Genomic DNA, 27,668 nt, shown 5'->3' on the forward strand with positions numbered 1-27,668 from the left:
GACGACGACAACAACAACAACAATAACGACGAGAACGACGGCGACGTTTCGGCAACAAGCCGACGGTACCGCAACGGATTGCGAAAATCAGCGTGACGTTGAAGCGAACGTGTATTATCGTTCCTTTTTTTTGGGAACTAGACACCGAGCTAGACCGAGTCTGGAATTTGACTACAGGATCGAAGGATGCTGGCCCGCTGTCTAATCTTCGCAGGTAAATTCTCTCTGTTTCTCTTCCTCTTTCTGTGTCCGTTTGTTTTCCGTCACAATTCTCACGTCATCGAATTGAATTTCTCGGCAGTGGAAAAGGTAAAAATAAAGTCGACATGTGTGCGAGTGGAGTAAGCGTTGTTTTGTAAAATACGAATCGTTTCTGATAATAACAATATCGGGTAAGGTTTGTGTGAAGAAAGTTTGTGTTGTTGAGTTATCTCGTTACTCGTTTTTTTTTTTTTTTTTTTTTTTTTTTTTTTTTTGAAATTATAATTCTAATTTTATCAGTAATACAAAGCAAAAGTGAAAATTTATTTATGAAGATTGCTGTTACCGGTGCGGCTGGTACTCGCTCAGGAAAAAGTGAATTAAGACTACGATCTCTTTTCACGAGATTTTATCATGATAACGACGATTTTCTTTTCTTCTTTTTTATAACTGATCTAAAATGTGCGTTCGATGCCGCTTAATGAGCTTCGTTCGGCGACGTTCTCTTTTTTTTTTTTTTTTTTTTTTAATTTTTCGCGCGACTTTTAGAAGAATAAAACTGTTTTCTTAAGAAGAAGTCAAAATATTTATTTAAGTGACATTGCACAGCTTCTGTCACCGGATATATTTTCATAACGTAAGTTTAAAGAGAAAAAGAAAAACTTCCCGATATCGCGTGCGACTTTGAATGCAATAAATGTCGAGATTCCGTTTCCAATGACAAGAGAATTTCCAGTTTGGATTTATTTTACGATTTGTGCACGTGACTTGAGAATAGCGTGTACCGTAAATTTCGTTTACCACGTCCGTACGCGAGTTCGGAATACCACACACGTTCGAACATGTTGGAAACTACAGAGTTTCGTATTTGGCAAGTAACTTGAAATAGTCACAAGTATTTCTATCATGGATGCGCTCTTTATGATTCTTTGCATGCGCGTAGCTATTAGATTACTCTGAAATATAAAGTATGTCGGCACAAATAGAAAAGAAACAAAAAAAAATACAAAACCTGTTTATTCAAACAAATCACATCGTCGGCGCAACGTGTAATTGAAGCAATCGAAGTGTATCGCGCGGCGTAAATTTGTTCGTGCAAAAGTTGTGAGCTGCTTCGCAAAACGTCCGTGCACACGGTATCGCGCGCGACGCCATTTACCGCATACGTCTCTATACTATTTTCCCGTGGAAACAATTTCAGAGCACAGTCGTCGTCCAACTTCCTGCGCGTGTGACACAACGAGCGCGAGTGTTCCCCCGGTGTGTCTATATAACGCGCGCTGTGTGTTTTGAAAAGTTCCGCTCTGGAAACAGAGATAGAGTGGTCGTAAACGCGCGCGTGAACACGTGATACTCGCGGAAATCTAATTCGCGGAACAGTACAATATAACAAGCTTGATGTGCGATGCGAGAAGAAAATTGAAGAAAATTCGCGAAAATAGTCTTGAACAGAGATTTGTGCGGTATCCGCGACAACGAGAAAGTAATACGGGAAATACGCGCGATTTAAAAAAAAAAAAAAAAATTATATATATATATATATATATTTTTTTTTTTTCTATGTTATATATATATATATATAACATAGTGAAAGCTTTTTACTGGAGAAAGCGTAGTCTGATAAAGAATAATAATATATATATATATATAATATATTTTTAAAGCGCGGAATATATATATTTTTCTGTCTGCTAAATATTTTATATATTTCGACACTTGCGGCAGAACGCGATATTGTAGAAAAAGCAGTGTGCAGGTTATTTTAAAAACATAGATGAAAAATAAGCGTGTGCAATGTACGGTACAAGAATAACCTGCACAAAAATTTGTTTTTGTGCGCCACCATTCAATTGTTTCATCTGTGAAAAAAACGTGGATATTTGCAAACAAATATAATTTCTCGATATCTATCTCGTATCTCGCAGATTGTTTATATAGTATTAAAATAATGTTGATGTAGCCAATAGCGCACAAAATTGAAATTTTTCAACACTTTCAACCGCAAAGAAAAAGAAACATGTTTTGCGGATGATATTATTCGCGTAACAATGTATCGATCACTTGTCTTTGCAATGCAATTTCGAATATAATGTACTCCTGAAATAACTATACTTAGATAGATCAACTATAGTAAAAGCGCTACTGTGTGTGTGTGTGAGAGAGAGTCGATCTCTACGGTACCATTTGTCTCGCTTAAGAACGGTGATTAATCGCAAAAGTCAACTGTATATCCGTCCTTCTCCTTAATAACTCTCTTAATGATACATAAAGACAGTAAACTCAAAACGCGTACAAGGAAGAACTATCAATTACTCGAGCTTCTCGACGTCCTCCTGATTGTACGTTTGTCTGAAGGATAGTAGCGAATGCAATCATCTTTCAGACGACTTCGACAGAGCTCGAGGTAAGAAAAAAAAGGGTCGATAACGATTGCGACGCATCTTAAGATTCGTCTCGTTAACATTCCTCACTTTCTTTCGTCTTCGTGCAGGAAGCTCTCTGTAGTTTTGAAGGATCTCGCCGTCGTCGTCGTCGTCGTCGCCGTCGCCACCACCTTGCTCTTTCTCGTTCCGCACTAATTGCGGACAATCCCGACTTGAAATCTCTCGAATCCGGAAAAGTCTTTAATCTCGATGATCGTGCCTTAACGATGTCGTCGGTGTTTCGTAGAACGAACGACGTTCTGAAATTTGTTAACGCTCAGAAGAATGAAAGAGTCACCTTTAATAAGGTTCTTCTCTATCTAATTCTCTCTATCCGTCTTGTTTTATCTAACGTTTCTGCTCACGTTCCACTCACTCGACCAAATCTACGCCGATATGCCGGCGTTAATGGAATATTTTAATGACTAAGTAAACCCCTTTAATCACAGCTTTGTTGGCCAGTAGGAACATATCACGTAAAATTGGAGATAAGTGGATAAGTTATTCGACTTTGTCTTATCGGCGCTCTTCTTTAATAACGCGCGTGCAACAGTAAATCGTTGTGTAACACGAAAAGCTCAAATGATCCTACATAAGATTCGAACGTACTTTGTGGAGAAACTCGTGGAACTATAATTAAACTGCCACGTGAGAGAGATGCTAAAATGCAGAAGATAAAATCGAGGAAATCCAAAGTTTCGGCAAGCAAACCGTCGATCATCGTAAAGAAGAGCAAAATGCATATCGTTTGAATAACAAATCAAACACATTTGGAAAGTTTGATTGCTAAAAAATTCAACAATAAATGTCACCGTTTTATTTCTCTGTAAGAATTTTATTTATTTGTTAATTAACGTTTCAAAGCTCTTGGTACGTACGTTTTGATTTCTTCCGCTTTAAATCCTATTAATAGACTTGATTGACTAACTGCATATATATACATACATATGTACATACACATGTATACATATGTATGTGTGTGCGCGCGCGCGCGCATTCATTGCGTGTATCAGTCACAAATGGTTTTCTAATCGAGCGTGTTTCAATGCCGTAGAAAGATTCAATTAATCGTGATTAGTCGCGTTAATGCGACTAATAGCGCGCGCGTGTTTTAGAAATTTGCGCAAACTACATTCCTGCCACTTCAACTACGCTTTTAACTTGGATCGTACGGTAACCTGGTCGCACTTTTCGGCGCTGCAATAAACGTACGATATTCGCTCCCAAAGGGAGAGGGAAACACACGTACTCAAAGAGCAATCGTTTGCAACGCGCGAGTGGATATACGTGCCAGGCGACGAAACTCGCTAATTATTTCTCACTCGGAAACGCGGGAAAGGCATGCCCGCGACATTGTGCGCACTACCGCTACTAAAGCTGATATTTTTTTTTTTTTAATTTATTCCGAATGACTCTCATTAATCCTTTGTGCTACGAGATTACTACGAGAAAAAGTGATTTATTATTGGAAAAATGCGGAGTGATATAACAATATGTTTAAAAATTTATTTATGACATATTGACAATAATATTCGATAAAATCGCGATTATATTACATTAGGTCTGTCATTAAAGAAGATGGTGACGACATAATCTCATGTGACTATTAAATATTTCTTTGTTTTGTTTGGTGTTAAAAATTATATCTCTCAATAAAAGTGTTAACAAGGCCAGATGTAAAAAGTCCGTTATTTATATAAATGCTCCACTTTACGATCGTGTGCAAAAAAACTGATGCACGTGGGAATTTTATTTTCATTGACTCTTTCATTCCGCCTAGCGACTCAGCGACAAAAATGACCATCGAATTCGAACCGGGCTTTATCGACCAGGCAAGCCGAACGTTCGCGTTCGAGAGAGAGATATGGTGGCTTTTTCGTCAGCACGTTCTCCGATTAGGTGGATAATGCAGAACGACGTGATGGGTCTATACATCCCCCGACGGGTTCAAATCCCGGCGTCGGGCTGAATAATTTATTCGTTATGAATATAAACTCGAGGAAACTGATTCGTATTGCCGTGAGATTGGCGTCGCGCGATTCTAAGTTCGAGCGCGATGCAAGAAAAAGAAGAAGCAAGAGTTGAGAGAGCTTGAGGGTTGTTAACTATGAGTTCCTCCGATTCGTTCGAGTTATAGCGTTTATTTCTACGTGTCCTATTTTTCATCATTTCTTTTCCTTTCGCATTCTTCCTCCACCTTTAGAATTTCTTTATACATATATATATATATATATATATTTACGTTTATACATACCACGAGGAGTGAATCGCGCGAAGCTTTCAATCTCCCAATAGCTGTTTACGTTCCGCGATCTAACGCGCGTTATCGGAATGCCGAACGCGCGCGAAGAAGAAGCTTTAGTGACCGATATAGGTAACTCCGATATAAATGTGAGCCGCATTTATCGAAAATTTAATTTATCAAATAGCATTTACACTGTTAAAGACAAATGAACTATACCAATAGAAACTTTATACTATCTTTTACTATAAATAAAATTACGATGAACAATATCTTTATTTTTTATATTTCAAAAAAAACTTAAAAATAACCTTGCATTTTTGCCAAATATCTCATAAGGAGGGTTGAGTTATTTGGCCACGTATGGAGGAATAAGATCCATATAAAAATCCTAAACTACAACACTTTCTTTCTTATAATAACATCTTCCAGTATTTACTTGTATTCTAAAATACATTAATATTATTAATTAACATTACGTCTTAATAATAGACAAGAGTGGCAAAAATACATGAGGAGAATGCTGAGGTTAGCTCGCCGAATAAAAGTTAGCACTGCGCTTGGCCGCGCAGACGCAAGCGTTGCAGTATGGGGCATATATCACGGTAAAATTACCAAATATCCCAAACTGGTATAGGATATATGTATAAGACAGCTAGCTGAATAAAGAACATACAAGAGGTTACGTGGTTGTAATTTGTCATGTATAAGACAGCTAGCTGAATAAAGAATGCAAGAGCTACGTGGTTGTAATTTACCATACTCCATCTTTTATACACCATCCTTCTACACATGTATATCGCAAAATAATCTCTAAACGTTTTATAAATCTTGTAGTAATTATTTTATATATCCGTAAAATATATGATTGCGCTACTTATCACGTTGACAAATCAACTAAATTGACGATAGCTTCGTTAATAGTAACAATAAACAGATGAAATCACAACACAATGCTAATATAACGTAAAGACATATTGCGTACAACAAAGTAGTCGTACGCAAATTATTCTCACTTCTTCTATTTTTTCTGCTCTATGCGACATAAAATCCGGCGCGACTTAAATCCCGGAGTTATTCTAATTCGAGACAATACTTAATGGATGACATACAAAATGGATATACACACATGCTTATAACGGATAACAATTTGTCGATTATCGTGTTGTAAGCGGATGTTCAAAATGAAAAAGGGAAATATAAATATCGCGTTTTTTATCCGACATTTCTTAATGTAATATTTAATCGAAATGGTCATCATTACTGTAATCAAAAATATCTCCAATAGTCCCGGTAAAACCTTTTTCATATATACTTATACACAAATTAGAATTATTATATTTAATTATCCAAATTTATATGCCGAATATGTCCATACAATTTTATACACAGAGAATTTCTTTTTTTTTAAAAAATGGCTTCAGAGATATTCCATATCAAATTACAAAATAACTCTATTAGTATCATGTCAGATACAAAAAATTATATAAAACTATATTTTTACTATATTTAAAAAAATTTTTTGATATATAATCATATATACTTATACACAAAGTAAAATTATTATATCTAATTATACAAATTTATATGTCCGAATATGTCCATACAATTTTATACATGGAAAATTTTTTACCGGGATGTTAAATAGAAAGGATGATTCAATTGAAATATAAATAATTAATATATACATGCCTCTTGTAGATGTGTGTATATAAAAAATTAGAAACATCATTATCCTATCGATTATTTCATTAAACAAGAAAAACTAATAAAATGACACATTGAGAATGAGAAATGAAAATTCAGACGCGATATTATTCAAACGGCATTGCCGTGTGTGTGAGTTTGTGAAAAAGCGATTAAAAATACCTATGTTACACCGCAGAGTTCGACGCAAGAATTCAACGTTGGTCGTTTCTTAGCCTCGAAGTTTTGCTTGAAAATTTACAATTGAAATTACTCTGTCGTCGCCGGTGGATTATTTCACACAGATGCACTCGCAAACTATAGCTTTCTGTAAAAGAAGCGTTCCTTTTCTTTCCCGCGGGAGAACTACTCTTTGAGAGGATTTTGTCCCGAGTCATAATGAAATCCCTGTCTCTCTCTTATTTTCTCTCTCTCTCTCTCTCTCTCTCTCTCTCTCTCTCTCTCTCTTTCCATTACTCGTCTCAACTTCCTCTCTCTTCTATAACACGACGGTTTCTTTATTATCCACTCTTCTTGTCGTTCCTTCGTTCGATCGTTTGCTCAATGACACTCACGCAAACACAGTTGAGGGAGCTCCGACGATAGTCGCCGGTAATAGTCGACAACGCAAATTTAATAACTCAACGTATTCATTTCGGATAAGCGCATCATTCGGAAATCGCGCGAAAAAAGAAAGCGAACTCGGGTAGCAACTCGCGGAGTAAAATTGTGAAACCGATCAGCTGCGGCTTTATCCCGATCAAACTTTCGGAAAGAAGAGAGAGGTGTTACATCCGGATATTCCTTGAAGTGTACTTAAATGTTCGTAGCAAAGTTGCGGTAATTTAGAATCGATGAACAAATTCAAACTTTGTGCATACGAGAGATCGATATAACAGAAGGAGAGAGAGAGAGAGAGAGAGAGGAATGTTTACTCTTCCGTCGTATTACTCTTCATGTTTGTAAACTATCTATCGATAAATAGTTTTTAATTAAATATTTCTCTTTTAATTGTTATTTTATATTATATTGTTATATTATTTCTATTTAATTATTCTTCCTAAAAAGTTAATATATCTCCATATATCTCACTTTATTGTGTTATAATATATATGTATATATATGACACTATACTTACTCAATTATTTCTTTAATCAACCTTTTTGATGTTCAGAGCAAAATCTCCATTTTCAATGTGAAAACATCACTGTGCATATTACAAAACACCATCCTGTTACAGTTCAAATTTTTTGTAAAATCTCAGAATTCAATTCGGACATCAAGTTGAGTTTCACTGCGCAGCAAACAACGAACGACACGATGCGTGCAACAACCGATAGGTTTTGAATTTATGTTGAGATTTATACTCGATCATAAATTAAGAGCAGCATTGAACGTCGCGCGGTTTTACGTGCGACCGATATCTCTCGACGTTGTTTGCGATTGTCAGAAAATTTATCAGACCGAATTTATCTACTCCTGCGATGTTTCATCAATTGAGAGCAGCCCTTTTTTTGAACCGTTCGCGTCTTTAAATGACAGTTGATACAACAAGCGGACCAATCGTTTACTTTCATCCGACAAGACTGATCGATTCTTTCGACACAACAAAAGACACATTTCTTGCGTGCCTCGCGTTCAATGCAGTTTTAGGGGTGTACAAATATAAAAATTTTAAAATACTACTTTTGTGATATCAAACATTTCAAGTTTGAACAAAGTAGCAATTATATGTAAAAATTGAAGAAATGATATATATATATATATATATATATACACATATAAGAAATTATATTTTATATCTTATGTTTGTAGTTTATTTGAAAACGTTAGCGATTGAGAAACTTCGATTTCAGTTATAAGCAAAATTTCTCGCGATTGTGCGCGAGCGAACGTAGTTAAGATGTAATGCTCATAACGCGGGCAAATTTGCATCGCAATGAATCTATTATACTCGCAACAGCATCGTTCGACCGTGATATCGGGACAAGTTGTAAGAGGAAAGCGCAGAATTAAAAGCACTCGAGCACAAACAATACACACACACATACATACACAAAAATATATATGTACATATACATATATATACATACATATATATATATATATATATATATATATATATATATATATATATAAAATAAGCTTGAAATCTCCGTTATTAGCTACTTTAACGATATGTTTCTAAAATGGTCCTGAAGCGCGTCATGAATAAATCGCAGCGTAAATTTGCATATAAAACATTCAAATTCAACGCGGGAGTGGTCTGGCATATGTGCCGCTAATATCTAATTTACACAGTTTAACTTACTACGGTGTATCTTTCATTTCACATAATGGCTAGAGATGACAACAGTGTCATCAGTGACTCGCATATGATCCAATGTGTACACGCGTTATTTAGCGGTCCCCTTTAGCGGCGAATTAGCCTGAACGCACGTCGGGCTAACGTTGCGCCGTTAACTGCTGAATTATTCCAGGATAAACGTGTTTACATACGTTTAGTTGTACCGCGAGCGCGAAACGCCGTAGGGTACTTTAATCGCCTCGGTGAATAAACGTGTCATCTATCCCTACACGCGCGCCCGTGCTCAATCGTGGATTGGAAATAGCAGTCAGAGTCGATCAGCTTACTGTCGGATAAATAATTACATCGAGCGTGACATAAAAGTGCTGGAATCGGCCGCAATTTTCCCGCGTTCAAAGAAATTACACGTTTTAATCAACATCAGGATAATAACAAATGGGCAGAAAATGAACAAATAGCTTTTGTATGCGTTGGCTTTCGCGAAAATTGAAATTAAATTTGAATATTTCACAACTTCGAAAATTTTCTATGTGTCGCATAGCGATATTAAATCGTTCGAATTAAAATTCTTCTCTAAAGTAAAATTGAAACGTCGAATTACGACGATGATACAAAAATGTGGATTAAAACACATTTGAGATATTATTTTTCTTGAATTTTTATTCAGAATACTAATTTTTATTGAATTGAAAGAGAAGATATATAGGAAGGAGAGAGAAAGTGAAGAAGGATGATTAAATGGTATTATGAAGATCTCGACGGAGTTACGAGAAGGAGGGAAATTGATGTTAGAAGTTATCGATTCTACTCCCGGAGAAACTGATTAGAGCGATTTTCCTACAGAGGGAAATTGAAATTCGCGGTGCGCCGTAATGTCATTTAGAGAAACTCACGAGCGTCTAAAAGGACGCTGAAAGAGAACTCTTTAACGTTCCTATTATCATGGAAATGACGTTGAAGCGTTGCCTACACTGAGATTCCGCTATATATATATATATATATATTGCTACACTTCAATTTGAGAATTCGTCTAGATTAAATTGTATACTGTTTCCACGTGCATACGCATGTTTAATTGCGAAATGCGCGTATGAAAATGCAGCGCACAACGCAAGTTTTGCCTCTCTCGTGATATTTATATTATATTATTACAGTCTGTACAAATGTGCAATATATATGGAAAGAGAAGTCGCGGTCGCGCGTTGTAAGCGAGTTCCGTGTAATCCATTATATCTCAAAAGTAAATATATCTTCAAGATTAGACTGAAATTCTCTCTCTCTCTCTCTCTCTCTCTCTCTCTCTCTCTTGTGTAAGCAGCAGAGATACTTCTAAATATCTATATATTTTGCGAATACATATGATATACATAGCTAAAAATAATATAATTATTAAAAAACATTGTTGTAAAAATGCTTGAATTATATCTCGAGGTATAACTGACAACATTGTTTTATATTATTTTGTAATATAAAACAAATGCCAAGAGTTTTCCAAGTTCTTTTCCTCTACATATAATATATATATATATATGTGTGTGTGTGCACATATTTTATGGTTAAATTGTAACAGAATTCTATAGAATCTAATTTTACTACTCGCATTTTTTCTATTATTCAATATAAAAAAAAAAAAAAAAAACGAAAAATATAATCAAACTACAATGAGTAATGTGACAAAAATAAAACTGTCGCACAGCGATAAGATTAGATTAGATGTCGTATTTTTCTACAAAGTGAAATAACATGCTATGTTGCAACACTATATCGATGCTCTAAGAAATATCGGTATCACTTTGCTCGCGGTGACATTCGAGAGGAGCAAAGATTTCATATTTCTACAAACAAAACGCATCTCTCCTATATCATTTCAAAATTGTATTGATTATTCCCGTTTGTGAGATTTGGAATCTACGTCCGCGTACTGCTTATACATATATTTGTACGCGCTATGACATTGAAAACTAATATTGTCACATTGTCGCTGTTATACGCGTCGCGATGCTCGTGACGTCGCGTGAGAATAGATCCTTATCGCGATCCGCACGTACTGCTATTATCTATATGATGGAGATGAATCAGTCTATCAGTCCTCTCGCACGTCCCTCCTTTGACAGCTTTGGGAGGAAGCTGGAGAAGGAGTTGCGACCGGGGGAGAAAGAGCCGGCACGAGTCGCTCAATATCCATTAACCCCCTCTACTGCGGACTCCTTTCTAGGAGGGAGATGAGGAAACGCGAGGTAGGAAGGTTATTCCCTTCCTGTTCATAGAGAAGACACGAGTTTAGACGTCGTGAACAACGCGAGTTTCGCGTTCTCAAACTAGTTTGGATTGCAAAAGATTAACTTAAACATTCTTCTCTTATTCATCACAAAATGTAAAAGTGATGATCTCTCTTTTTTTTTCCTATCTACAATTAGCGATCGGAACTAATATATTCTTCTAATTTTCATATCATACAGATAATTAAATTTATAATTTCTTTCTCTTAATTGTACGCACGAAAGATAAGTTTTGCTATTATATATAAAAATTTTCCAAATTTACTCAAGTTGGGGGGTTTCATTAATAATGTTTTGTTGGCAAGGTAAACAATTCAAAAGACTTAGCAAAATTTTCTTGCTGACACATTATAATGAATAATCTTCTTGCTATTTCAGCAAAAAAATTTTGTTCTACGCAGACACTTTTGTATCTTCTGAAAATTCCCAGAGAACGTTATCTCTTTTAGTTATTAAATCTGACGCCAAAAAAATCTGCACTCTTAAAAGTTAATGTAAAAAAATCCAAAGCTATAACCTTGAATTCGTCGAAAGAAATAAAGTACGTCGGAATTGTTTAGGAAGCTTCGGGATTTTTTCCGTCACGACGAACATCAACAACGTACAGCGTCTTTACGAGAAGTGTCTCTCTCTCTCTCTCTCTCTCTCTCTCTCTCTCTCTCTCTCTCTCTTTCTCTCTTTTCCGAACCTTTCTTCTATCTTGCCTCGCGCTCTTTGCTCGCATCGGCGCGAGAGCGCTTCGCCTCCGCCATTTAATATTCATATCGCCGCCGTCGAGAACGGCGCGCTACGACGCCCGCGGCGCTCGCTCAGAACCAGGCTTGAAAAATGGACGGCGCTTTTGATAAAATACGAAAAACAGTTCTCCATTTTTCTCTCCCCGATCTCCATCTCCTTTCCCTGTCTCTTCACCGGGCGCTGTCTATGTCGTTTTAGCTTGACGCTTTGAGTTCACGCGCGCACTACTCACCTCGAGATCGCAAATTGGACGAAACGCGACGCGATATATCGTTCTCGTGTCTAAAGCCCCTACGCTGTTCTTCCCGCTCGTTGAATCTTTCATTAGGGAACTCACTAGAAACTGCCGCGCGCGCGCCGGCTACTACCCACGGGATTGCTAAAACTGAGAGAGAACGAGCTCCTCTCTCGCGCCGTCGCCCTGTCATTATTTCGCCCATTAACGACATATAACGCGAATTCGCCCGAGTCCTCTACAAGGCTCTTCCATTTGATGACACTGCCGAGAACACGAGCTTCTTAGTTCCCGAGTGAGCTCGCCTTCACGCTCTATTCACGAAACGAGCACGACTGAAGGAGCTTATTGAAAATAGCAACTCGCGAGAAAATAAAAAAAAAATTGTCCTTAAGATAATTAACTACGATGAAACAAAATAATTTCCATAATAATGTCATCACTTTTTTTTTTTTTTTTTTTTTTTACACAAAATTAAACGGATCAGCGTTATATGTCTACAAATTGTGTGCGTGTTCCGGTGCGATAATAAATTTCATTAATCACGCTAGAATATTCGTGACCATATCAACTGTGAGTTCGTTGAACAATATAGCCTCGTAGTTTGTGTACTTGGATTTTAATAGAACTACTTTATTTGCGCGCTGTTTTTAGAGACAGGTTGTGTTTCGCGTGCACACTATATATATATATATATATATATATACATATATATATATATCGCTGCAACTGCTGGTAATTCAGCGTCCATCGTTGGGGCGGTACCGCGTGGCACATTCGCTGTGGCCTTTCTGTCTCGGTCTCCTCTCTCTGTTTCTCGTTTGTATCTATCTCGCTGCTCTGGCTGCAGTTGCACGAAGAGATGCATCCTGCTGCCGCGGGAGAGCGAGAGAGTGTATAACGAGCCTGGAGAGCTCGTCCGACTCACCGGTCGATGGCTCACGGTTTCGCCTTGCCCTCTCGAACGACCTACCCCTTCACTGTCACTCTACCCCTCTCGGACCGTCTCTCATTACCTCTCTCTTTCGCGCCGTTGCCTTCCTGCTTCTCTTCCCCAACCCGCCCTCATCGACAACGAACCACTGCCCTCGTATACGGCCAGTGGCGTAACTTTAAATTCAGGCCCAGCTGCGATCGTGACGCGAATGTATCGTCCGACGACGAAGAACTGATGTCTGAGACACCACTAGGCGCATAAAGACGAGGAAACAAGAAAGGTCTCTCGCTAGAGAAACATCTTGTGTGAGTGACAGAATCGTTTCTCCGTTACGACGCTGCTGCGAGCTATCAATTGCCGATTCGCATAACGCTGTGTGTTCTTAGCAATTACTCGTGATTGATAGATATGCCAGATTGCTTCGCGTTCCAGAACAATTGTGTTCTTGTTGTATTGTAATATTCAATACATTGTATCTTACAATACCGATGTGAAGTAAGGATTTTTATTTTAACTACACAGTGCCGGTATAACAAATAAATTTTTACTCTTTTATGACAAAATAAAAGATCTTGTGATTTTTTATTGAATATAATATAGATGTAGGCTGTATTTTTAAATTAATCGAAAAGTTTAATTAATTATTTCCACGCGGCTTAAACGACCGCAAATACTTATGAATTATGAAACCGCACACATTACAGAGAATTAACCTAATTCCCTTCTAATCGCTCGCGCAATAAAGAGAACCACGTGCGTGACTGCGGGCACCGGTAATAAACGACGGCTGTTCCTGTCGATTTACCAGCGGCTGTCTGGAAACGGATTCTGTCGCCGAGCGTACAGAATCCTCTTCGTGGATCGAAGGCGCCGGAAGGAGGCGTCTCGACGCTTTCCTCGGATAAATACGACGCAAATTCGATACCGAGCTTCTCGTCTCGTTGTTGTCGTCGTCGTCGTCGTCTATTTTGACTTCTCCTGAGTTCCAACACTCACTCACGTCGCCGGCGAGATCCGACACGAACACACCTGGGAATAATCAATATCCTCTTTTTCTTTTTTTTTTGCTTCTCCTTCCTTGTCGCAGTCTTCGTGTACATATTTCTTTACTGAGCTAGAGCTCTTTCCTGTCTCCCGTGACATTTAGTCTCTTTCTCTCTCTCTCTCTCTCTCCCTCACATTTTGCAACATATTTCTCTCATGCTCGCCGTTTTTCTTCAGCATTTTCTCTATCCATCCACCTGTCTCTCAATGATGCAACCGCTGAAGTAACAGTTTCGCCAGCGATGCTTGGCGACGCGCGATGGAAACGTCATCGGGGAAATATCTTTCGATCTGATCGCAATACTCATATAAACATAGATTGTAGTACGACCGCTATATCGAAACGGTCGAGATGCGTCATTTTGAGCAAACTTTTCAAGTCAATGACAAAAAAAGCCAAATTCAATTTGATATATTGAATTTAACGAGTGCAAGAGATATTGTGTTTTTTTTTGTAAATTTCTTAAAGATATATATTATTTATTGTACTAAAATATACAATAAACTTTGAAGTGTTTTATATAATTGTTCTTGATTTTTTGATACTTATCAAAGATTGTCCACGCGAGTAATAAACTTTTTAATGTAATCTCGAAAGAAGTAAATGCGCAAAGTTTACGATTCAAAAATACAAATCATTGATGTGCGTTTCATTCGCAGCAAATATCTCGAACTTTTATATCGGCTGAATGATAACGGAAAATCGTTTTTTTTTTTTTTTTTATGGAAGAACCTGTACTATTTATTTCGTACTTTGATCATAAAGCGAGACACGCGGTTCTACCTGGTAGTCGTGCGTTTGTGACTCTTACGACGTGATTCTACCCTTCACTTTTGAAAGCACGCTACGATCGTTGACGCGATACGACGTCGGAATAATATTTCTTTTTCTCCCGCTATCCACTTCCTGCCAAAAGGTCCATATCACGCATGCATATTAGGCAAAGCGTAAAGGACGTCTCTTCCTATCTTTGTCGTTCTTCTTCGCTCTTTCCTCCCCGTTTTTGCCTCGAGTGCGAGGGTAGATCAAAAGGATACGTCTTCTCGATGTTCACATGCGCACATACGATAGCGAAATATCATCGTATAAACATTTTCTCAAAATTCGGACCGATGTAAATCCTAACGGCCGCCGTTTATATCTGACGATAAAAACATATTGTTTATCGAAAAATATTAAACTCGGCAACGAAAAAAATCAGAAAAGAAAACTGTATGTTAACGAACATTTTAACGAAAACAAAAACCAAAAAGAATCGAGTCCATTAAAAATCATATGACGTTGTGTATTCTTCGGAAGAATTATTTCCGAATATATATATGCCGTCATACGTATACATGTATATGCTGTGTCTGTGTCTACATACTTCATCAGGATCAGGAACCTCGGTGGGCAATTATTAACGGCCGAAATTTTCTCGTAACTCGTATCTAGCGAATGGTCAGCGAGAAAACGACGTGATCAACTATTTCCGACATTCCACGTTCCAACGAGCAAGATTGGAACAGTGGAAACGACCATTCATAAATCTTAAGGATTCACGAGAGGCTGCGGGGACTGTGCCAGTACCGCTCTGGGCGTCCCTCTCTGATCCTGCAAGAATATATGAGCCTTAGTCGCGTGTTATATAAATTTACTGAAGACACAACAGCGCAACAGTGTGCAGCACTTCTTCGTTTCTCTATATATCTCTCATTCTATCTCTTTCTCCCTTTCTTTTTCAATATGTCGAAGAGTCCATTACGGGGAGGGACCATTGCGTTTTCGCGACCGTTGAGGATTTGACGACATTCAGCGAAACTTATCAGTGAAATATTAAAACTTTACGTAGGGGAGGGAGAAAAAGGGACAGTGAGAGACGGTAAGAAAATTGTCTTGTTTCGAGGAAAGATTTCTGATATTCTTTGTGCAAGACGTCGCGTAACGTACACCTTAAGAGCTTTATAACATATATATCGCGGAAAATCGCATCAGCCGAATGGAGGAAAAGCGCGTAACTCAAGCTTCCAATATCAAAATACCACGTACGGTATATGTTTCGCGTGACGTCGTTATTGATAAGAAAACCTATCGGTGAAAAAGATATATTTCATAAATCTTTTTTTTTTTTTTTTTGCGTGCTACGAATAAATGGTTGATAAAAATTGAAAACGTGTTCGAACAAGAAGCGGTTACAGACAAAATTTTCGAGTTGCGGAATATTTTATTATTCTTATTTGTGTTCTAAAACACATGTAGGTACATCAAAAATTTAAACTAAAATATCAAATAGTGGATAATGCAAATCCATACGTACTTTATTTTACTTCATTAAAAGTTCATCTTCGAAATTTATTTTTGTAAATAACACGAGTTTGATTTTTTAAATTTAGCTTGTTATTGCACGCGCGCGCGATGGATTTAGAATAAGAAATTTATGAAGAGAGTTTTTCTTCTTCGTGTCTTTGCTCTTTGCTTTTAGATATCTCGTAGGATCATCGGATTTTTGTAAGATTCATGAACCAACAAGGTTCATCGTTTCAGAAGGAGCGGGAAAGTTTCTTCGTCTTTTAAGTAATTCGTAAATCTAAGGAATTAACAGATCGTTCGATGAGAGATCGATTAGAACGTATCGGCATCGGAAATTCCGCTTTCTGTTTATCGCTTAAAGACGAGCGAAAGATTTCTATCTACTCGCGTTGGTCCGTTCGACCGACCAATATGGATTCGCCGCCACGGTCGCGTATTTGCTCGTGTAATCTTTTTATCTGCTTCTTCCGTGTTCGTGCCGGAAGCCGTCGGGATAGAGGATGAGTTGTATAGCATCCTTCGAAGCATCTACTACCGAGAAGGAGCAATATCGTTCGCTTCGAGGCACCCGATCGCGTCCCGAGAGACGTCGTTTCTTCTTCTTTGCTTCGTGTTGCGATCTTCACTCTGCCTTCTTACGTTACACTCGCGCGCGCGCGCGAATATCTCTTTTTTCTCTCAGTTTTATTTCATTTAATATGATGTTCTTGCTATTATAATATTATTACAACTTATTGAAATGCTTCAGAAATATATTACGAAATTTTATTATAATATATTCTTTATGCATTTGCCAAGAGAAATAGCAAAATGTGTAAAAGTATCAGTTTTTTTTTTAATTTATTTTACAACATCGTGAGGATATTCTATAATAAAGTAAATATGTTGTAAAAATAGAAAATATAATGTAAGAATAGAAAATATATTTATATATTTTGTAAAACAATATTTAAAAATATATTTATATATTTAAGAAAATATATTTATACATTTATATATTTTGTAAAAATAGAAAATTATAATGTAAATATAATGTAAGAGATTAAGAGACTACGCAATTATTTCAACACTGTGTTGAAATAATTTCTTATTTTTATCATACACGCGCGTGTGTATTTACTTCTCGATGAAATCTTTTACAGAATATTGTCTCGAGCGCTTTAACCCATCTTTGTTTTCTTGTACAATACTGTCTGCTTATTTTTCATCTTGACATCGCTGGACGACAGTGTAGCAGTCTTTCGGAAGCTGCTTTCAGCTTTCGGCAATCGCGCGAATATATCTTCATCGTAAACAAAGCAAGAATTTTCACGGTGAAGAAATAGCAACAGTTTGCTGTACGCGAGAATCTCACGTTGACCTCGGTTTGTTTTCGTGGCCCAAATCGGCGCGCGCGAGCGTCATTCATTTCTCTTAAAACCTTGATCGATCAGCTAGTTTTTTCTCGGTTCTTAAAAATCGATAGGACAACCGAGGCCGATGATCTCGCTGAAAATACATCAACAAAAACAAATACGACAAATTACTTGTAGAAAAAAAGAAATAGTCGTTTCGCTGTCTATTGAGTTTCGGGGCAAAGCAAGATTATTATTATAATTACAGATATTCGGACTATTAAAACTTATGTTTCATCGAGAGAATGACATAAGACGCTTTGTCATAAAATAAAATCTATTTGCATTAATTTGCTTTCTAATGAGACATATTGTTTAGAAACTGTAATATTGTGTGTGCACGTATTGTGTTTTTACAATATTCTATTTTCCAAGATAATCGATTTGCAATTCTTATCGTAAATAAAAATGATGGTGTCGATGCAAATCTAACAATCTCCACTTTTCAAAAATTTTGAATTACTATATTTCACGCTATAGTTTACTATCTAATCTACTATCTAATCTAAACTGTTGGTTAACGTATATGCTCCTAAAGCAGAGCAGAATTCTTTTTTCAACATTTTGAAAACAAATAGTTATCGCAGTTAGAATGAGTAGTCAGAATAGTTTTTTTAAATCAATTTGCAAAATTACATTATGCTATAACAAATATGATATAACAGAATATGTTATAAAACAAAATAGCACCAAAAATAATTTGAAAAATTATCGAAAAAAACGGAAGAAAAGAAATGAACAAAATACGAGCACGTAGAGAGAGAGAAATTCGTTATCGTGCGTTCCGAATTTCGAGTTGTCGAATCTAAAACACGTATCATGTGCTGCCAATAATTTCACGCGTCTCGCTTAGCAGACGGAGTGCCGGTGTGTGTTTGTATTGTAGTTGCCGGGTGCATTAACATCGCCAATTCGCGAGGCTCGCTTGCACGTAGTACCTCCGCGTGGCGTCATTTCCGGCTGACACCGGTATTGTGCAGACTACATTGTCCCCGCGTGTATTCAATGAGACGGCCCGCGGCAACGAACCGTGAGGGGTAGGTGGATAGGAGAGAGGTGAGAGAACAAGGGAAGGAGAGACGCTCGGAGACGCTACTGCTACCGGCTCTCGGTAAGCGAACGAGGTTCCTTGAAACAATGAATTGTTCTGGAAGATGTCATTGTCCGACCACTGTGTCGCGGACTCCGTCGCGTTTCGCTTTCGCGATCCATAGATTCTCTCGTTTCTCCTTCGACTCGCGTCTTATTTCGGCACTTAGCAAGAAAATCGATAACTTTGCGCAGCGCTGATTTATTTACGACGATAGAACATCTTTGTCTCTTTCAATAATATCGTGAACACACCTAAGCACTTGCATTTATTGATCTAATGGAAGACCTAACGATATTAACTCTTCGCAAACAGACATGGGTCTCCGAGACCCACTCAAAAATTTCAAATTAGTGTTTCTAGTAAAACTTAGTTTTTTTTTAACGCTTATATCTTTGAAACTACTAGAGATTTTTTCAATTTGTTTATTTTCATCGACGCAGAATTGTTCAACCTTTCGATTAAAAAAAAAACAAACAAACAAAACAATATTTAAAAAATATTACATCTTTTAATTGTTCTATTTATTTTTGTATTTTTTATTTTGTATCACGACTGAAGAAGTCCCTTTTGTGAGATCAAAACGTTTCGCATACATTTTTAATATAATCACTTCATGTAATATTCATATGTAATATATCATTCAGTTTTTGCTCGAATATGACCTTATTTCCTTATTTTATTGTTAAAAATTTATATATATATATTTATTTATTTATTTTATTGTTTAAAAATATTGATTTTTCGCAGAAATATTCGATTTTAAAGACGCGTGGGTCTCACAGACCCTGTTTGTCCAACTAGCACGTTGTTTTTGGAGTCTGTTTTGCAAAAGGAATTAATGAAGAACAAAAAATGAAAATTTTTTTATAATACAAGATTTTTTCTTGTATAAAAACGACTTGTAAAAATAATGTTTTTCGTAATTTCGTGATTATACGTCAATAGAATCGAAGAATGCGCTACGATGCGCAAAAACAAAGTTGAAACTAAGAATGCATGTAAGGACAAGGATTTTTCACTCCATTCTTTTCAGCAAAGTCCGACAAATGTTTTCATAACACTTTTCGTAGCAATTCCTCTGTTTCTGATTCAACTGTTACGTTCGCATACGGCGGTAGTAGTCGTCGTTTTACCTTCCGCTCTTTGTCATTCACGGTTCTTATCATAGTGAAGGATTCAATGAACGAGGAGGAGAAACGACGAAGGTGATTTCGCTGCAGATACGCGTAAAGCGGACCGCTGTACGGAGTCAATAGTTTCCTTGTATTGGTTCTCGCGGTTATGGTTGTAAATTTCCAAAGTCGATTTCGCGATCGAGACAATGCCCGCTGTATTTGGATCTGTAGAATTGCGCGCACAAAGTTATATCACGTCCAACTATTAGTACAGTATCCAACGTGCGAATGCTAACGTGTCTATCTATTCTCGCACGTTAAATTCTGAAGGAATGTCCAAATCGATTTCAAGTTGATTACCAAAGTTCGCGTGACGGTATTAAATTTCTGATATAAGTTGTCAATTAATTCTTACCATTTAATTAACATCAACAAAAACATGATGAAAATTTAATTATTTAGTTTAGAAACAATAAATAATTCAGACGACTCGTCGATATCTATTATTTGATATATCATTAATTTAACGCTACACATTTGTTGATAATAAATCGTGCTAAACTTTGGACGATATAAATTATTATTATAAATATAAATTTACAAACACAAACATTTAACGGTATTGTAGTTGCGCGAACCGATTTATGTATGAATTACCACAGATCTATAATAATCTAATGATGTCTATATGTCTATATGTTATTCTGTCCGATGACTCACCCATTCATCATTGTTACGCGTGTTTTAGCCTGTGACTTTAATTAGAAAGACGAATTATATTCGTCTTCTCGATTATGTGGCGAGAATTATGTTGCGCAAATTTCGGTATTGCGGGTTGTCAGAAGACGGTCTCATGAGAACAACGCGATTCAAACTTGCTGCCAAAACCCACTCTCGTATAGCAGAGAGTAATATTTGTTTTGAGAAAAAGAAAGAGAGAAAGGGAGAGAGAAGAGAGAGAGAGAAGAAGAAGAACAAGAAAAGGGGACGAAGAGAATGTATTCTTGTCACGACGCTTGGCTAAATCCAAGATAGGATGAATCTTTGAGAAAATGAATTTACGCGATGTCGCGTCGGCTCATCGAATATCTCGTTCCTGGCCACTCTTGAAACTTATCCGCAAACTCGAGTATTTTCTAAGATCGAATTAACTGTTAAGAATCCGTGGACACACTCCCTTTATAACAACAACAATATATCTTATTTATTAAAATTATTATTCAAAATCATTCAAAATATATAAATATATAAAAACACTTTAAATATAAAATTTTACAATTAGTGATAAATAGAGATTACTCTCAGGCTCTATAAGTCTTTTAAACTAATAATATATGAATATAAGGACACATGAAGAGCCGTTCGCAGGATGTTGTGCGTGAATGTGCTTAAATATATATATAAAAAATCCAGCATCCTATATGGAGAAAAAAATATTATTTTGTGTGGTATATATGTGTATACATATATATATATATTTAAGCACATTCACGCACAACATCCTGCGAACGGCTCTTCATGTCCTTATATTCATATATTATTAGTTATAAAATTTTACATTACACATCAAAAATATTGATAATATTTTCTCGAAGAGAAACAAAGAAACGCCGTACGTCTAATTAACTTGAAATTTAAAACAATCTAAGATGCAAATTTATTCCGTATGGATTTGTAACGCGCTGCGGCATATTCTTTCCCTGTACAACTCGGCAAGTCGCTGCTCTTCGGCCGTTCTAGAAGCTCTTGCCCGGGCAATAACTCAACCGGTCGGCGGCGGTAGCTTCGTCCTGGCCGGTAAAAACTGACGCGATACAAATTGCACCTGCTCGACCTACATAAATCATCGCTGGTCGCCCGGCTATCGCGCACCACCTCTCTCTCGCCGTATCTAGGACCCACCTCGGTGTACTTGTGTGTGTTGCATACGTGCACGCGTGCGTACAGCTAACCCTCAACACCCGCGTTCGCGAGACTAAACGGCACAGTTTCGCACGGTCGGCCGAGTCATCATTGCGGCGAATTACGCGAACCCTCATCATCGTCTCTTGTTGTGAGTAACGCGATACTGCGGTGTTCGAAATTGAGAGGGTGGAGGGCACGGTAACAGCATCGAGAATCATTAGCATAAATCTGCGCGAAGCAACGACGCGGGAAAACGTGTGTAAATCGATACGATCGAAGCTTTCTTCCAGCTTGTTTCGGTCCCTAATTGATCCCTAATTGTTTCTAGGTGTTGCGCTTTTGTTTGCTTCTGCCACTTGTCCCGATCCTTCCGTTAAAGTAATGAGACTTTCAACTATGAATCTTAATATTAGTATATCGGCTAAACATTCGTAAAATTAATCTTAGAAGATTTATAGACAAAAAATTTTGTTACTCGAGAGAAAAACGAAATTCTTTCAGGAAAGAAAATTTATTTCAAACAAATTTTCTTATTTCGTATCATTATCGATTTTAGTAGATAAAAACAAATAAGTATTTAAATAAATATTTTGGAAAGTTTTCGGATTCACGAATTAAAAAAACAAAAAAAACAAAAAAAACACGTAATTATTTAGACCGTATAAAAGCTTATGGCTTGTAAGATAATCCGCGATGCGACAGCAAAACGCTGGAAATTACGGTCTTCTTATCGAGTGAGACGAGAGTAAGCTTATGCGCGCGCGGTTTCTTCCGACTGAGATAAAGGCACGAACAAGACCAATAATCTCACGCTTACAGAGAACTACTGGTCCACGAGAAATCGACTTGTCGCGCCAAAGAACGTCTTTACGTGCGCGCAAAAGCAATCTCGCCGCATCCAATCTAGCCTTTGCAGATCTTTGACCTCTCGATACGATCCGGGAGTAAGTTGCTCGCAGTTTGCTCAGTTATGCGAGAGCTTTCCGTAAAACTATAGTTTTTTTTTTTTTTTATCGCAAATAATTATTATATATAATAATTGTTATATATTCGCCCAAAACATTTACCGATTACTGGCACGTACGCTATCAACGGCATAAACAGACGTTTTTAAGAATAATATAATTAACATGCCGCTATAATGACGTAAGTAAACGGTATTGAACAAATTTTAGAAATCTGTAAGTGTGGGAAAATTAATAATTTTTACTATATATAATTTTTTTAAACGATACGACACACACACACACACACATATGTATTGTATATAAATTTTTGTTTTGTCTAACAAAAATCAATTGTAAGAATATAATATAATGCAGCTTTTTATGTCACGTTTTCAACTAATAATAATGCAATGCAAAAATATACTTCTATCACTTGTGTGAGAAAACTTGATTTAAACTTCCGAGTTATATAAATATGTATTATATAAAATATATAAAGTATGATTAAACTTGCGACACGAGCGCGAAGATTGGTCGTCTCGTAGCCGTTCGTGTCCGCTATTATCCCTTGCAAGAGCAACTTGAAGAAATGAAAAATGGACTCCGCTCGCTGAACAGCGACAGAGTTGCCGGAAGTTCTCGCCGACTTCTCCCTCTTCGTTAAAAAAAAAAAAAAAAAAAAAAAAAAAAAAAAAAAAAAAAAAAAAATTGAGTGAGGCGCTCAGAGGTACAGAAGGAGAGAAACGAAAAGGAGAGGAAAGGATAAGAGCTCTTCGAAAGTGTTCTAGTTCGACAGGCACGAGAAAGAGAAGAGTTCGGGCTTGTTAGTAGTTAGACGAATTGCTAGGAAGGCTGAAAAAGTCAGATTTTTATAGAGTTCTTACAGGATCCCGCTGACGTTCGCTTTATTACACGCTACACCTGCCGAAGCGGTCTCTAATTTGTATTGTACATCGGATAATGAGGGTTAACGAATTCTACGAGCTTCCGTTTTCCAGCGTTCGCTAGCCCACGTCGATGATTAACGATCCGGCAAGACTGCAAAATCTAACCGACACGGATCCAATTTCCGTTATATTGTATGACGCTGGCAGCGCGCGCGCTATTTATGATTAACGACGGAACAAACCGGCGAAATCTATCAACATCCAATTATGCCGCATAATAATCGTGCGGCACGCGTCGATATTTACGACACACAAGCGGACAAATCGGTAAAACGCACCGATAGATGTTAGCATAGAATTTTAATTGCGTTGGTTAACGTCGACAATGCGACATTTATTATGGCTTTACATAACAGAACGCATTCTCATCCGAGAGAGCAAAAGCGCGGCAACACAATCCGAAAACGCGCGCCGGTTTGTGTCCGCTATGTCGTTAAAGAGTGCGATCCGACTAGGAAATATAATTTCATCAGGCACGAAACTCGATAACTGTGTGGGCGACGAAATGGCTCTCGAATATCGCGACAATTAATTATACTCGACAAGTACTCGATGCACCGTAGAAACCGAGTGACTTTTTCGATATTATCGTTTTATCGCCGACCATCGTCCGACAGATCGGCTCATAGCGGTTTCATAAAACTTATGAAGAGGGGAAGCTAGGCAAATAAAAAAATGTACACCTACTTTTAATCTCTCAGATTATATATGAACAATAAAAAATAACGTTTCTCAATTAACCAAATAGTCACAAATCGCGAATAAATTAAAGCTAAACATCAAATGTTTTTTATTAATATTTTACTTATTAATTTTATGTAATATTGGGTTGGCCAATAAGTATAATGTCGGATTTGTAAATGTGTGTTTCAAGATTTTTTGCTGAAAAAGATGGGAAATTCTGAAAGAATATTATGAAGTTGCCTGTAAGATAGTAAAAAGTCATCGATCAAAATGGTCAATACGTTATTACATATATATTTAATATATATAAACTTTTCTATATTTAAAAAAAATTAGTTTTGTTTTTTATCGAAAATTCCGACATTACTTATTGGCCAACTCAATATGTTGTTGATGGAAACGGATAACACATGACACAGTCCGTGATAAATTCAAGAGATAGCGCAGCACACCACTTCTCTTGTTCTATGGCTTGATATTTTTTGTTGGAGATTAGCGATTCATTCTTGTAATATCTTCGTTCTTCACGAATAGCATCATAACGCTCAAGTAATTTGAAAGATGAGGTAATCTATCTCTTTCTTCGCAACAAGCATTTTATAATCAACTACCGTAACATGCGTTTTTTTCATTTTCACGATAACAATTGAATATGCACTGTATTTTACATAGTTTCATAATCATCTTTGAAATATTCGACGAAAAATTTTCTATCTCTTTAAAATATTTTATTGTAGGAGTTTCCTCTTTAAACGAACAATCAGATTGCACGCATTTTTATTTCGCGTCAAAAATTTTGCGCCGGTCTCTGATTGATATATGTTTTTTCAATTTTTTTCATATTTGCCGTTACATCTCTGTTACTCTGTTACCGTTACATCTCGAACTTTAACAACTTCGTACTCTATTTTGTTTTTTTATGTTTGTTTATGCGTCACACTTAATATTAAATTTCTTTATTTAAATTTGACGCACGTCTCCAGAGAGAGAGAGAGAGAGAACAAAATTATGCAAAGTTGCGCACGAATTTGTATGATAAATCGACGACGCGACGTCAACGCGACAAATCTAGCAATGTTGTCAATATTTATTGGCAAAGAGAAACGTTTCGTGTGTGTGAAACACTTCACGCTGCTTTTATGAAGAGAATACGCGTATTGAAGTAAATTTAAAATACACACTATCATTCACGACCAAATATCATCAAATAATTTTATCGTTTTATTAATTGCGAACACTCGCGTTCTCTGTATGTGTTCCTCATATAACGAGTAACGGTTCTGCTGAATTTGTTTGAACGCGTACGATATATGAAAAATGCGATATTTTTGCGAGCTACATATTCGAGTCCGGTTCGCGAGGATGCAACTGTAGAAAGTGCACGAACGTCTTTGTGGCATCTAGTAGCTCGAGAGAGCACCGCGGTTGCTCTCGAGCGAGCAGGACGAAAGGGGGTCAACAACCCCGCCTTCGATAATTACCGTGGGTGGCGTGGGCGAAGCTTTCTCCCCTTCCTCTCTCCCTCCCTCCCACCCTCTCTCCCTCTCTTCCTCTCTCGCCGGGGTCTTTGCGCCTCGCTTGCAGCGAATCGATGGAGCACCTCTCTCTCGATCGCCCGATAAAAATATACCTCCTGCCGACGGCGGGCGGCGCGGCGCGAGTGCGCGTGTTATTTTGAAAATAGGCATATCTCTCTTCGAGATATCCCTTCTCTTCTTTCTTCCACTTGCAAACGTGTGTACGCTACTACTTCGCAAAAGGATTGAATGGAGAGCGCGCGCACAATTCTTTGGTCGAAACGTTACAGGATGCGGGAGGGGTGCGCGCATACATAAAGGTAGTGGTTTGAGCCTCTTTTTGTTGAGAGAGTGGGCAGAGACGCAGGGTAAGGCGCGTACACGACATTCTTTGATGTCGAAGCGTTTACCGACGTCACAGAGATTCCAACACGGACACAGGCATTCGCCTCCGGGATGTGTATCGCGAATCGTGCTCACGAACGTGAGCAAGGGATGCGGGCGGTTGTTGTTGCCGATACGAGAAGAGGTCGGGAAAAGAGAGAAACGCATCGGAGTATTCGTCTGAATAGCGAAATATTTGTTCACGATTTCCGATGCGGCTATAAGAACCGCGGTTTTGTGCGCGTTCTGCCGCGTTTTTCTCCGTTCTCTCTCATCCGCTTCGGCAAAATGCCCGCCAGGAAAACATCGCGATGTCGATAATAAAGTACAACTCCAGAGAGCTAAACAACATTTTGCATTATTACGTATTACACAAAAAAAAAAAAAAGAAATTATTTGAAAGAAAGAAAAAATATCTGGTAACGAAACGTTTTACTCGTACAAAAATCGTGTTTTTAACTGTTACGTTCACAATTGTGATTTTCATTAACTGTACATTTCAAATAATATTCTAATAATAAAATATATTGTAGCAATAATATATATAATTAAAATACATACATATGTATATTAAATACATATATATGTATATTAAATTAAACAGAAAGAAAAAAACTAAAAGTAAAAAATATCCGGCAAGCTTTCTGTCATTAAAATTTGATTGTACGAATTACGGCCAGTTACGTTTGACCGAATTATATTTATTTGCGCAACGAGATCTTTATATATAAAACTTCGCAACAGTGAAGAAAAGAGAGCTGGGGATTGCGGGGACAAAATCGGCGAGTTGCGTCGCACAAGCACGGGGATATATATTCACGTGGGTACGATTTTACGCTTGACCCGAGCGCTTAATTTGTCTGCTCGAGGAACAGCGCGGAGAACACGTCGGCAATTAGAGCAAGAGGACATCGCCTCGCTAAAAAGGCACGTAACAGAGGATTTTAGCGTCGAGTCGCTCTACCGTGAGCCGCGCACGTTTTTCCGGTAGAATCAAAGGTCGCGCTGAAATTTCATGCCGAAAATGGGGCTATCGACTCCCGATCGCGCCCGTATTATTATCGAACGAAATGTCTTCTTTTCTATCAGAAAAAAATGTAACACGATCGTGACGTTATTTGACCGACATGAGGCTAATAGCTTTCGATATTATCAGCCGCGGCGGTGGACGCCTCGCGAATTTTGCGATCTGTTTTATAACGCAGCCGCGTATATAACGCGCGCGCGGAAAAGCAATTAGCAATAAATTTTCGGTGCGCTATATTATTTGCATGCCGTAGACGCATGTGCTGTTTTAGA

The 27,668-nt window shown here is 37.5% G+C and overlaps 1 protein-coding gene across 4 annotated transcripts in view; it reads left to right on the forward strand.

The window, feature by feature from the left end:
* LOC109858374 (Down syndrome cell adhesion molecule-like protein Dscam2) overlaps positions 1 to 27,668 on the forward strand; it is a 90,186-nt gene continuing 62,518 nt past the window's right edge. For all 4 annotated transcript variants that reach the window (XR_002250612.1, XM_020435534.1, XM_020435531.1 and 1 more), the window contains exon 1: positions 1 to 214. Coding sequence is in view for 3 of the 4 variants with exons in the window: in XM_020435534.1 (XP_020291123.1) it covers positions 187 to 214 (28 nt within the window). In the remaining variant the exon portion in view is untranslated. The remainder of the gene's footprint in view (positions 215 to 27,668) is intronic.

This window comes from Pseudomyrmex gracilis, unplaced genomic scaffold (genome assembly GCF_002006095.1).
Source record: "Pseudomyrmex gracilis isolate BER0280 unplaced genomic scaffold, ASM200609v1 scaffold_201, whole genome shotgun sequence".
NCBI classification, from domain to species: domain Eukaryota; kingdom Metazoa; phylum Arthropoda; class Insecta; order Hymenoptera; family Formicidae; genus Pseudomyrmex; species Pseudomyrmex gracilis.